The sequence below is a fragment of the Oryzias latipes genome, chromosome 2, assembly GCF_002234675.1.
Source record: "Oryzias latipes chromosome 2, ASM223467v1".
Lineage (NCBI taxonomy): Eukaryota > Metazoa > Chordata > Actinopteri > Beloniformes > Adrianichthyidae > Oryzias > Oryzias latipes.
In genome coordinates, this window is record NC_019860.2 from 1,177,111 (window position 1) to 1,190,875 (window position 13,765).

At 41.3% G+C, this 13,765-nt stretch overlaps 1 protein-coding gene across 1 annotated transcript; it reads right to left on the reverse strand.

Moving 5' to 3' along the window:
- Nucleotides 1–1,616: 1,616 nt before the first annotated feature.
- Nucleotides 1,617–11,965, reverse strand: fam207a (family with sequence similarity 207 member A). Its single transcript, XM_004086024.4, has 6 exons — nt 11,735–11,965; nt 11,326–11,455; nt 6,959–7,027; nt 2,648–2,822; nt 2,495–2,560; nt 1,617–2,425 (listed from the first exon to the last, which is right to left on the reverse strand). Exons 1-6 carry the CDS (start codon nt 11,930–11,932, stop codon nt 2,299–2,301), a joined length of 765 nt encoding a protein of 254 aa, XP_004086072.1. The 5' UTR covers nt 11,933–11,965; the 3' UTR covers nt 1,617–2,298.
- Nucleotides 11,966–13,765: the final 1,800 nt, after the last annotated feature.

Consider the following 13,765-nt stretch of genomic DNA (forward strand, 5'->3'; position numbering starts at 1 on the left):
ATACACATTTGGAATTGTAAAAATTAGTGATAAACTGAAACCTTTACTTTTAAAAAAAGTCCCCCCCCCCCCCCAGATTTTAATCTATTTGTGATCCAGGAAAAAAAGCTTTGAATTTAGTGTTTTATTATTTTGAGTTTATTGTTCCTTTACAGACTTTTTAATCCATATATTGAGTTTACAATAAATGGATTAATAAACATAAGAAAAAGTTCTAATACTGTATATTATTAGTTAAAAGAAAGTTTCCTTTAAGATTTTTGTATTATTTTGGGAAATAATCGTTAACAATTGATTTTTAACCCTTTATTTTGAAACTGTCATAATGGAAGTTTGTCATTTCCACTAAAACACGCATTTGGTTGATGTTATTCTTTTTTTTTTGCTTTTCCCTTTATGTTTATTTTAAAAAGTGTTTTAATTATTTCATGCATATATTAAAAATTTTAAAATCTTTCAGACACGTCTGCACTTTAGTTTTTTCCGCCTCGGTTATACAGACAATCCCAAAGTTTATTCTTCATGACCCTTCCAGAAAGTGACAATGAGAGACCCCCCCACACACACACACACACCCTGCTATCATTAGACGAGAGGTAAGACAAACCTAATCAATACGTGCCTCAAAGCTTCATGTGAGCCATTAGCGTTCATTAATAATGGATCTGACGGGAAGCGAGCGGTGTCAAATTAAAAGTTCGAGAGCAAACCACGCAGACGCCTAATCTGTCCGTGAAAGTTTGGAGTTGATGCTGGGGCGGTCTGGGTTCAATCAGTCGGAGGATGGAGGCAGCTAAGGCTACGGCAGGAGGAAGAGGATTTACCGGTGCCTTGACCTCCAGCTGCTCCTGCGCCTCCCGTTCAGATACTCTTGATTTTTCTGCATATAAACTCCAGGATTTCAGCTCATTCATCTAATCTGGTTTTCAGGAGTTACTGCTTGTGGCCTTGCCCAGAGTATTTTCTAAGTCACAAATACGATCTTTCGCAAACTGCATTTTTTCGTCTGCTCCCGATTCACAGCAATTTTCATTCACAGCAAAGAAATACTCAGAAATGCAACTCTAATCGTACTTCTCTACATCATCAGAAAAATGCCACAACACATTGAAAGCAACTTTTTTTTAAATCAGAGTAGGTCTTGAAAAACCTTAGTCTCTTCTATGAGCTTTAGAACATTTTGCAAATATCAGGAAAACATTGTCAGACATGCTTTGTTTTGTATACATTTTTAATTGTTTTTTATATAGACAAATTCATGTAAGAGATTTAATATTTAATCACTAAAAATTTATCATAAATGGAACAAATAAATGGAATACCATAGAAACGAATACGAAACTGTTTAAATATTAGATATTGATCAGTGGTTTTTCACAAACACCAAATATTTGACAATTTTAATGTTATTTCAGAAAATGAAAAAAATTACACAAGACCTCAGTGACCCACTCCAATAAAATAAAATGCTGTTAAATTAGATTAAAATAGCATTTGAGTATTTCTTTATTCAAATGAATAAAGAAAAGCAGTTTTAAAAATAGACCATTTGTAGGAAATTGTATTTGTGACATAGAAAATATGGTGGGCGGGGCCACAACCTCCCTGGTCAAGAATCAGTTTTTATCAACTAAACTTTTATTTATTGAATAATTGCAGTTCTTCTGCCTAATAAATCCAGTGCTGCTTCTGACCCAAAACATCAGCTTATGTGGGTTCTGTCCAAAGGTGGTCTTAGGCGTCGAGTAGAGGAACCACCAGAACTTTCGGGAGGGTTTGGGCCACTTTGGTCTTCGGCTCTCCTGAGGTTTGCATCAATGGCCGCATAAGGAGACGACTCCAAAGTGACTCCAGTGAGGAGCTGGAACGGTCATCTGGTCTTTGGAACATTTCAGGAGAAGGAGGTCTGGGAAATCCTGCGAACAGGTCCAACCCGTTTGGTTGTAAAAAGTGTCGGTCCAACAAGGAAAATGTGAATTTCTCTGATTTCTTTTATTTCAATAGTGCTTCGGGACAAACTCCCATTGAGGGTTCTACATCAAATACAGGCGGATGTCCCTAGAAAGTGTGACTTAAAGAGAGCTCCACCCCCTCGGTGGCGATCTCCTTCCACGGCCGTGATGCCAGAGGGTTTTGCACCTTCCACCTCTTTGTGAGGTGAAACAGCAACAGGAGGGTGAATGTCAGAGCCGAGCACAAACAGAAGCTCCACCCCCATCACCAGAGGAGGTGAGGGGTCCCGAGAGCAGCTGTGCAGCGTCCAGAGTCTGTGGAGGGCCTTCACCTCTGCAGCTGCCGTTAGCTGGGAGCCTGCTCTTCCTCCTGCCTCATCCTCTTCCTCAGCTGCTCTCCGATGTCCGCCAGAGGGTTCTTCATGGTGGCCATTGCCTTCACCGCTTTGCTGAAGCCCAGGCTCTCCGTCTCCCTGCAAGAAGAGCAAATGTCACAGAGAAACGGCGAGAGAGGGAGCCTGTGAGGGGGAGGCGGGGCTTACAGGAGCCGGCGCTTCTGGGACTGTTTCATCTGGCTGAAGTCCGTAGGCGCTGCCTTCTTCACGGGCCTGACACCGACACAGGACAGAAACGGGTTATGTGCACAAACCGGAGCATCAGAACCGATACGCCCCGACTCTGTCACCCAGACTCACAGCTTGTTTTTGCGGCTCTTCCGACGCGACGTCGGCGCCGCAGCTGCAGGACCGATCAGCTCGTTTAGCTGCGGGAGGGCGTCGGCCAGCGGCTGCATGTCCCCCACCACGGGCGTGGCTTTCCGTCGCGCCTCGGCCGCCTGCTGCTCCTTCACTCGCTTGATGGAGCTGATCTCTGTGAGCCGACAGCAGACACAGCAGAAGGACGGAGCGATCACCATGTTTGATGGAGAAAAAGAAGCTTTGAGCTGCTTTGGTGTCGCCCTGTTGTTTTCTAGAGGCTTTCAATGGAAATCCAGTTTTCAGCTAAAATACTGGAAACAGCACTAGAGCAACCAGCTGCACGGTTTCCTTCCATTTGTTAAGATACACATCGTGCCAAGGCAGCCAGCTTCTACCAAGAAACACATTGACATCTGGTTGTTGGTCATGTGACTCATTTAATATGAAAAAAATATATTTATTTTTTTTGTTGCAGTTTTGCAATTTGTCCATTTCGATTCGCCTAAAAAACCACATCCTCCAAGTGCAAAACTTTTTTTTGATGCATGAGTTTATTTTTCAAAATGGTCCTTTGTCATTAGGCAAATTTATTATTGCGAATGCAACTTGCGCAATTTCATAGTTAATGGAACCGCAGCTAATAGCAATTATCTCCTGTTATACCGTGAATACTCGATTCTGATTGGCTGCTGGGTGTGCCTTAAAAAGTGATAACGCACATCCAGCAGCCAAAAAAAAAAAAAAAAAAGTAGTTCTGGTCAGCTAGCTTACCGGTAAATGTTTTGTATCACTGCGCCGGGGTCTTTAAAACAACCTTTAGCTTCATCATCTGGACAAAAACAAGCGGCAAGAGGTGAACTTTCTCTCTGAACTCATGCTTTTTATAATCCATTGGGACGATCAGCATGCATGCATTTATCTATTTATCCTTGTCACGCGCCGCACCACGTAGCAAATAGTCAGCTTTTTGAACAGTTTGACGGCGTGCGTAAAAAAGTTCTAGGGGCCTTTATTGCTGTTTTTCACAGAGCTGTCCATCTGGCTGATATCAGTTGTGCTGCATTTGGATAATCAAGAACATTTACAACATTCAAACAGAACAACAACGGTGTTATTTTAGATTAGATAAACTTTGTTCATCCCACAATGGGGACATTCTCTTATCTTCAGCATCTTATCTTCATTTTATGGTAAAGGCGCGTATCCATTACACCAGCTGCAACATGAAACATTTTCTCCAAGTCCGTCTTCCTGCACATTAAAACAGCGGTCTGTGAGCTCCAACGGGGCCTTAATATGAACCACAAACAACACGTCTCACAGTGGAACATTATATGATAAAGATAATAATGCAGTTATCTGGGAGCTTAAAGCCTGATGGCTAATCTTTTAGCAGGAAACGAAGGGAAAGCTCTTTTGGGATTCAAAACTTGTAGTTGTTTCCCTTATTGAAAGCTAAAAACCACATTTTAAATGGAATCCAGTGCAAAACCAAACCCATGAGTGTTGGATTTTCAAAATAAAATTAGAAGCAATTTTCTCATCGGGTTGTTTCGTTGTTCAAATAAAAATACGCGTTTCTTTATATTTAAACATCAAACTAGAACATTTCTGTTGCTAATTAACTTGACAAAAATATCTGTATTTTTTAATACACAAAACTCAAGAGTGCTGATGGGAAATGTGGTACAAAATACATTTTGGAGAGTTCAATTCTGTATTTTGTAAACTTATCCCAAACCTGCATAGATGCAGAAATGTTATTTATTTCTCTTTTATTCTATACATTTCTGGCAGGTTTTTCTTCCTTTTCTGAAGTCCGTTCTTTCCTCATGCCCTCAAAGTTCTTTTCAACCAGCAGTAGTGTTTTCTACATCAATATTAACCTCAAATTTAATTTTAAAAAGTGTTCCTTTTGGTGATCAGAAAGGTAAAATGTCAGAAATATCTTTATTTTTTTAATTCTAATGCTTCTTTATTTCGGTAAAGTGTGTCCCGCTTGGAGGCGTTCTAGAGTTTCAGCAGCCATTAGCACCTAATTATAAACAGGGAAGTGATGGCATCAGCAGGCGGCTACGGTTACACGACCAGCGGCCATTACTTCAAATGATTGGGGGGTTACAGACACGATTTATAATTACAGAGCCGGTTAGGAAAAGACAAAAAAAAAAAAAAAAACACAAGAAAGACAAACATACGTAAAAAGGGTGAAGCTTTGGCCTGAATTAACCGTCACCGTTTTTCTTCTGGAACAAAGACTTCGACTTGTAAAAAGCTGAGGAATCGGTACGCGTGAAAACACATTCTCCGTCTCCTTTACAGACATCAATGGTCTTCGTCAATGGTCGTCAAGATCTACAGACCCTCCTGTTCTCAAGCTTTCCCTGCCCCACTGACTGCTTACAGCTGATTCAAGGTCTTATGGACCAAGTGCACCTGATCCAGGTGAAGAGAAGCAGCACGTCTGGAAATCAGTCAAGATTCAATTTTCAATTCAATTCAATTCAATTTTATTTGTATAGCCCAAAATCACAACAACAGTTGTCTCGATGGGCTTCGAAGTAAAACATGAACTCAAAAGGATCACGAATACAAAGAGTTCAATAGAAAAATACTAAAATGAACTAACAAACTGACTAAGCTATACTGGCATCCCTGCCCTTAGACCCCCCTTCGCCGTTGATGCTGGATACAGCACTCTATGATGTACATCGTATTTGTGACTTTAAATCTGAAGACGACAACCAAGACGTTCTGAAGAAGTGGCATTAACGTTCATTGTGTTTCTGTAAATGAGACGTTTCTACGACGCTCTTCCACGCACACAACACACGCTTCCACAACAACTTCTTCCCAGCAGCGATCAGAATGCTGGCACAGTACAGTAATCCCCCCCATATTCGCGGGGGTTACATTCCTCACCCCCCCCCCCACGAATAACGAAAATCTGCGAATAATTGACGCTGTTTTAAAACTCCCAGAGCCTTATGTGAGCCTCCGCCAAATCTTGATCAGTCAGAGGCTGCGAGTGGGCGTCAACCAGTTCATTGAACTCTCCGGTTTGCCGATAGCAACCGGTTCATTTCCAGAAGCTGGAGATGATGTCGGGCGTTTGGATGGCGTCTTAAACGTGTAAAAAATACTTTACAGTAAAATACAGAGTAAATCGTTTTACAAAATTCGCGGAATGAGCGCTGTTCTGCGTCTCACGCTTGTGACGTCACGTTATCTGCAGCCACCCGCGAATGGGCGGGGCGCGAATATTAAACCGCGAATGGGCGGGGGATTCCTGTACATCAGAGAGGGAAGACTGCACTCAACTTGAATCTTACAACATGTCATCCAGTTTGTACACTTAGTGCAATAAACAATTAACTCCACATGTGCAATAATTCTTCTGAAAAATTGGGACGCTGCAATATTCATATTTATTTATTCATGCTGATACATTATACTTTGTACTCTTGTTGTCTAATTTGTTTGATTTTAATCTTTTCTTACATTTTGTCCTCTTCTATATTCACCCTGACCAGAGAGATGCCAAAGAAAAATTCCGATGTACCGTAGGTGCAAACAGCAATAAAACCTTGAACCTTGAAGCTAAAACAGGGACGTTCCATTTTCCCTTTCACCATTCAACTCTTTATTCAAGCCTTAAGGACATCCAACCATCCGTATGATGTTGGACCACGGACTACAGTTGGTTCTAGTGACAAGGCAGTCAAAAATAAAAGGCCGAGAACACAGTTTGTTGGACTGAATACAGACTTAAGATTGTAATTTGTGTGCGAGTGCAAATCTCTGGAGTCCCTCAACACCCCTGGATGGTCGTCAAAACACCTCCACCACAAAATAAACCCAAGCTGGAAACAACTGTTTTCTACTAACCAAAGCAAATTCTGAAAGATTTAAAATGGTCCAGAACAATTTTTTTTTCTCCTTTGAGCTCTCAAGCTTCTTCTATCAATTTGTTGGTAGAGCGCTTTCCTCACTGCCAGGAGGAAGTGAGACGCGACGGCTCCCAAGATGGGAATACCAAAAGTACCAAACTCAGGAAATCTGTAGTTTTTGTAAGAGCTCTTATCAAGAGCATTTGACCATAAAGTCAATCTTTAATTGGCAAAGCAGTAAATTGTGACGGCACAGATCTGATACAGACGACTGGTTTAACCACTCAGTGAAGCTGACGTAAAAACAAGCTCTCTAAAAACTCTTGAAACAAAGATGACATCCTTTAAGGATTCTGGTGGTATATAGTGGTAAACCGTATTTAGAGGTCCAAGATGGTGTGTTGTGTTGTAAACTCACTGCTTAACCAACGCTCCCTCCTCTCTTTCATCTTCTCCTTCTTTGACTTGATCTTCTTCTCCTCTGAACCTGCAGAAACACACAGAGGAGATTTAGATGGACACGCTCCAGCAACAGGAAGACGAACACACGCTGACAAGGAGTCGCGGTGTCCAGACTCTTGCAAAAACACAAAATCCTCCAGCGGCTGGCCGCTTGCAATAGCAATGAATACAATGGAAATTAATATTTATAACGCAGTATATTTAATAACAAACAAACAACAGTAACAACAACTAACCCATGAAGTAACTATACAGGTAAACATAAACAACCTTTTTTAAAGTGCAAAATAGAGCAAAAATTGAACAGGTGCCCCTTAAATGAGCCGTACTGCTGCTGCTTTTGTTTGTCCGTCTTTATGTTGCGTGACAGGAACACCAACATGTTAAACTTGTCAGCTTTCAGCGAGGATCTTAAAGGGGGGGACCATGTTTCCTGACTGAATACACGCTTCGATTTCCTCCAGGAAATATCTTGTGAGTTCAGTGTCTGCACAGATTCTTTTTGGACTGTTTTAGTTACACTACTGTCTTTTATTCCCGTGTTTGTGTGTTTTTAATTTAACATCATCTGTAAACATTACAAGTACTGAAACATGGCAAGCAGTTAACTAAAAATCAGAAACAAAAATACCCCCATAATGTATATTGGACTGTCCCTCCCTTGCACTTTTTCCCCCAGAAGCCCTTGAAGTTTGAACATAGGACTCGTGGAAATTTTTACATTTTTCGTTCTTATATAATTGCTATTCGTTATTTTACTTTATTACTTTATTTTTATTTTTTTCCCAACTAATGACTCATCCGCGATGATCCAATATAAACTGAGGGAAGTGACGTTAACAAAAAACAGTAACAAACAAAATAGACAAGAAGTGGTCGGCTCCCGCACTTTTTACAGCTTTGCGTCAGAGGGGAAGGGGGGGGGGGGTGCTTTGTTACATGAGCGGTATGTGTGGGAGATTTAGGACTGCCATCCGTCCCGCAGCTCTAGGGGTACGAGCTACCGAACTCAGAACCGGGTCTAAAAGTGTGTCTGAGCACAGCTCGGATACATTACCGAGCTGACATGTCAATCTATATAACCGCTCGGCGCTGTTTAACATTGTTTTGTATTGAATTGTTACATTCAGTTTGGGGAAAAAAATAGCGGCTCGGCGGAAATTATATCCTCTTCCGTTTTTTTTCCGGTGAACGTTTGTTCTATTCTGAAAACATTTTTTCTGGGCCCATGTACACGGTTGGATTCTAATCAGACCATTGATCCCATCAAGATATTTTGCACATGTAGCCGCGGCTTATGGTGTCGACTCGCAACGTGGCGGGGGCGTGACATCACGATGGTGTCTCTCCATCGGGATGTCAGTCACCCATCACGATGGACTATGGCATCGTCCATCGGCACAACCGTAGAAGTTTGTTCCCAAGAAAGGAATAAACTCATCTGTTGTTGCCACAGACGTGGAGGAAGAGACCCCACGCTTTAACATTTGACCGAAGCCCATCGCAGTCAAAGGCAGCAGCACCACAAACCTATTCCAACACCTGGAACAGAGACATCCAGCCGAATGTGAAAAAAGCCAGTCTCTCCATGGCAAACAAAACCAGAGTGACCAAAAAAAAACATAGCTTAAAAACAGCTAACTGTAGCCAAATCCTTTGCACAAGGCACGGCATAGGACAGGAAAGGGGCACGGTGGATAACAATCACCGAAGCTGTCTCTTTGCATATAGCCAGAGACATGGTACCCCGTGGAGAAAAGGGGGTTTATTAAGAGGAAGATGCAGTGCATGTTCATGCCATGTATCCCTGTGTGTTGTTGCATTGTTAGGGCTAGATACAATGAAAGGATGTCACTATTCAGATTTGAATGTATTGTTAATCCTTTAGAAAATGGTGAATGTTTGTCTCCTTTTAGTCTAGACTACAGAGTGGGACTTAACACAGCTGGGACTTTGATTCCAAGAGTGTGTTCATTCATTTATTTATTATTCATCCCAGAAATGGGGGTTACATTTGTCTTGCGTTTGATTAAATAAAAGCAAATTTGGTTTAAATCCCCCCCCCCCCCCACCACCACCACCACCACTACCTTTGGCTTTCCTTAAGGTGTGTGGGGGTGGGGTGGGGGGGGAAAGAATCGTAAATCGAATTAAGATAAATAAAATTGGAGATTTAATTTTTCTGAGATTTTGTTTTTAGGCCATATCGCCCAGCCCTAATAACCATAAAAAAGAACAACTATTTTTAGCATGTAGCTAAATTTTGATATGGGAGAACTATGGAATTACAGCAATAACGTGAGGCCGTCCTCTGTTGTTCGCAGGTCAAAAATTATATATTTAGTGGACTTTTTGCCATTTATGTGTAGAAAAAAAATGCTACCCTTGCTCGTGTAACTTAAAAGATTTTCCTGATATTTTCACTGTCGATAGAATATAAAGGATCATAAACCAACACTTGAGGTACGAGTAACTATTTGGTTAATAAAGATCTTTGTTTGAAAAACACAACAACACAGTAACCAACGTAAATTAGCCAACTCTGTCAGAGAAAAGTGGCTTTGCGCGTCACACGACCCTCAGTTGGTTAAGTGTTGCGCATCGGTTCAAAGCTGATTGTGAAAAGTTGAGTCCGTCTCCACTTCAGAATCAGCTGATTCACGTTGATTACGGAAGGGGTCGAGGAATTACGGTAGCAAAGAGCCTAAACAACACATTCTTTGATGTAGCATAACTGTGACCACTTTGTGTAGCGGCTACACTGTAACACGACGCAGCAAAGCCGCTTTTCTCCGCGACAGAATCTGCTGGAATTGAATTGATTGGCGGTTGAAGGGTTACGGTAACTGAAAGAACTTTTCCCGTTCCACCACACAAAGGAAGAGAAGAAAAGCTGAAACCCAGCCGCTGCAGAGCGGAGGAAACGCCGCTGCCGCTGGAGCGAGTCCTCCGTCTCCGGAGATCCCCGCAGGCCTTTATCTGCCACCACAGTGCTAAACACCACAAGTGTTTCTGCTGCTGTTTGCATTACGATAACAGCACAGATAGGCATCTGCTGCTGACTACACATGCGGGCAGAGCGCCAGCAACCGGATCCGAGGGAGGCTGCTGTTGTGTTTGGGGAGGAAGGGGGCTTTACCACCACCCCACTCCCACGGGAAGCATCGTCTTTCCAGATGGGGATGAAATGGATAGCTGCGATTACGGATGCTCGGCACCCGCTGAAGCTGCAGTCGTGCCGAAGAGGCCGGGATCAACTCTTCAGGACGATTACAATAATACACCATTTATATACTTAAATGTATTCTACAGAGGGGATCAACACTCACACAGTCTTTACTTTGTAGAGTTCTAAAGCTACTAAAAAGAGAAGAAAAATGCCTTCAACCAATAAAAAAATAAGTTTCACTCCCTCTCTGGGCTTTTACTTTGAAATCCCTTTCGATTTTGCAGTTCAAAGGTTCTGTTGTTCTAAGAGGAGTTGGTAAAAATGTTAAATTCTTCTTAGGCACAGACAGAACTGATAGTGGCGAGCATCAAAACAATAATCATGAGTTCAAACCAAATTTCAGCAGCTTCATTTGCACTCTGGACTGGTTTCATATTGATAATACTTAGTACAACCTTTAAGGTTTGGTGGATAAATAACTAAAAATATGCAAATACATCTTTCAGGAACTGACATTGAATTGTGGGTAAATTCCAGCTGTGTTAGTTATTGACTGCAGACTTTTTATACAGAAGTATTTAACGTCTTACAATTAAAAATAAATTCAAGTTTGGGGACAATGTTGCATAAAGTGACACTTTTGTGCTCTTATTTTGTAAGGACAAGCCCCAAACAGGGGGGAGGAGGGAGAGAAAAGGCCAACACTGAGCGAGAGCTCCCCCTGCTGGAGAGTCTGTTACAGAAACACAGAAACAGAGGCTTCTGTTTACAATAAACTCCACAGGAACTTAAGGCAGCTGCAGCAGAAACAAACATCCATCAGGTCTGATCGGTGACTTCATTTTCCCATCATGCCTCAGTTCTGGACCCATCTTAATCTTTAAGGCTGATTCAAGACTCATTCTCAGCAGTGCACTGAGAAAGCAAAGTGGATTCAAGTACAGGTGGGATCTACTCGTTAAAGTGCAGAAAGAAAAAGCAGAGTGGATCAACTTACAGGTTTGATCCACTCTCAGAAGTGCAGTGTGAAACCAAAGTGGATCCAGACTATTATTAAATGAAATCACTAGGATCTTCTGTCAGATCAGACTAAACCTCTGTTGTTTTTTTTGGTCCAAAGGAAACAAATGAGAGCAAACAACAACTGGTCTCACCTGTCCTGGTGGTTTGGGGTGCTGAAGTAACATCCGCTGGTTCCAGGTGGTCCAGACTCTGGACCAGGGTCTCTGGAGAGATCTTGGTACCCAGGAAGATGCTGGATGGAAAGGAGCTCCCAGATAACACCTGGACCACACAGAACGGGTAGAGTCAGTGAACTTTCTGTGGTCTGATGGGAGCTGAACGTCAGGAAACGTGATTTAATCATGGAAAATACTTTTATTTTGAAATGCACGATCCGGAATTTAGCGTTTTCCTAAGATTTTTTGGTTTTTATTCCTGGACAAAAGTGATACAATGTTGGTAAATTTCTCCATAAACTCACAGTGACGTTAAATGAACTGGCGGGAGAGTATTTTTAACGGTCACAGCAAAGTTCGGGCTGTAAACACAAACAGAGCTCACCGGCTGCTGTGCACGTGCGGCTGTTTGGACCGGACCCCTTTCCCCCCGCGGAGCTTTCTCGGAACCGGGCTCCGCGGCGGGACGCGCGACCCCCGGCAGAACCAGCTCAGGTCCCGCCTGCTGGGTCCGGTCCAGTCCGCGGAGCTTCACCGCCTCCTGGTGCAGCTTCTGCCGGACGTGCTTTATCTTCCCGACCATGATGCGCGAGACCGGAACTATGTGTCACGTGACGCCAGATGTGACGTATCAGACTACCGGAAGACTTCTTTTTTTTTTTTTTTTTTTTTTTCAAAATATCGATTCACTCGCATAAAATGCACAAAAAAAGTGATTTCAGTTTCGTTAGAGAAAAAAAAAAGTAAAATTAAATTTTTTTACATCATCGTCTCTTTGTATGTAAAGTTTACAGTTTAAATGATTTTTTTAAATTCAGTAATAATTCATACATTTTGAGTAGAAATTTAACTTTCAATCAATTACTTAAATCATCAAGTTTTAATAAGAGCATAGCAGAAAAAAAAGATGCTCTATTGGTTCTATATCAAATTTAACGTTTTTTTTTTAAAGTTTTGTAAGTTAAATCCTAAAAAAGATCGGACTTTTGGGAAGACTAATTCTTCTAACAAAAATACACAATAAAAAGAGAAAATAGGGAAAGACGGGTGCAAATTAGTTAAAGTAGTTTGATCCAGTTTTACTTGGCCGTGAATTATCCTGTCTCTTCCAGACTGTCTCTGAGCTCTGAAAATGGTTTATCTTGTGCATAAAATGAGAAAATTAAAAAAGGAAGTAAAAAGTGGAGACCAATCAGTTTGAGAAAGCGATGCAAAATCTACACTTTTTACACATTTGCTAAAAGGTTCAAGCCAAACGCAGATCCTGTTATTGACAAGGATATTTTTTGGTTTTGGTTTTAGAGCAAATAATTCCCCCAAAACCTTAAAATCAATAATATCAATCATAAAATCAATCTATTAATTGTTGCTATGGCAATAAATAAATAAATATAATAACCAGATCGAGGAAATGTGAAAGTGTTCCAGCTCGTAGAACGCGTCAAATGAGATATAAAGACTGAAATTAAAATATAACCCTATTAAACCATTCTTATTTCTTAGAGTAGTGAAAAAATGCATGTAATACAGTTTCAAAAGTATAAATCACACATGGGAGCAAAGTCAAGGGAAAGAGGTCTTGGTTTTCACGTGAACATGTTTTATTTCTTTACTGATAACGAGTAAATACAACATCTATTTACAACATGATACAAAAGAGACAAAAGAGGGGGAAAGCACTGCAGTGCCCTGTTCTGTACAGTATACAAAAATAGAATATCAAAACACAATTACACAAAATTACAAAACAGACACAGTAGAGCTTTAACAGGCCTTTTGTAACCCTTGTGCTATCTTAGATGACCCCTCCCTTCCATTGACGTGTTCTCCCTACCATGACAAAGGTGGATAAAGGTGGAAAGATTTCATGTAATCCATGGACACCAGTGAAGATCACAAATCATTGAAGAAAAAAGGTTCAGTGCACTGTCTAGTGGGTCTAGATGACCCAACTCCCAACGTTAAAGTGCCTAGGATAGCACAAGGGTTAAAAAAAAACAATTTGAAAGAAAAACAGCTAAGAAAATGAGAGAGGTTCAAGTGGAATAGAAATAATAAGGTAGGAAATGACATGTCACCCTCCCCTGCTAGGGGAGAGGAGGGGGGGTATTTATTTTGATGAAGACTGACTAAATCCTGTGGTCCTGTACTGTAAGAAATGACTGCAGTCTAATGTTGCGTTAAACAGACATTAGTCAAGCAAGTAGTACGAATCTGCTGGCTATGTTTAGCTTCACTGCGAATTTGCTCCCTTATGACACACTTCGTAGCTCCTCCCACACGCGAATGGTTGATTTTTTGTCATGTGGGGGAGAAACAGTTCTATGTCATTTTTAGAAGAATCTGCAAAACTAGATTTTTGGATTTCCTTAGCAACTGAGCTTTTTTGTTAGCCTCGCGCACATTCCTTATATGT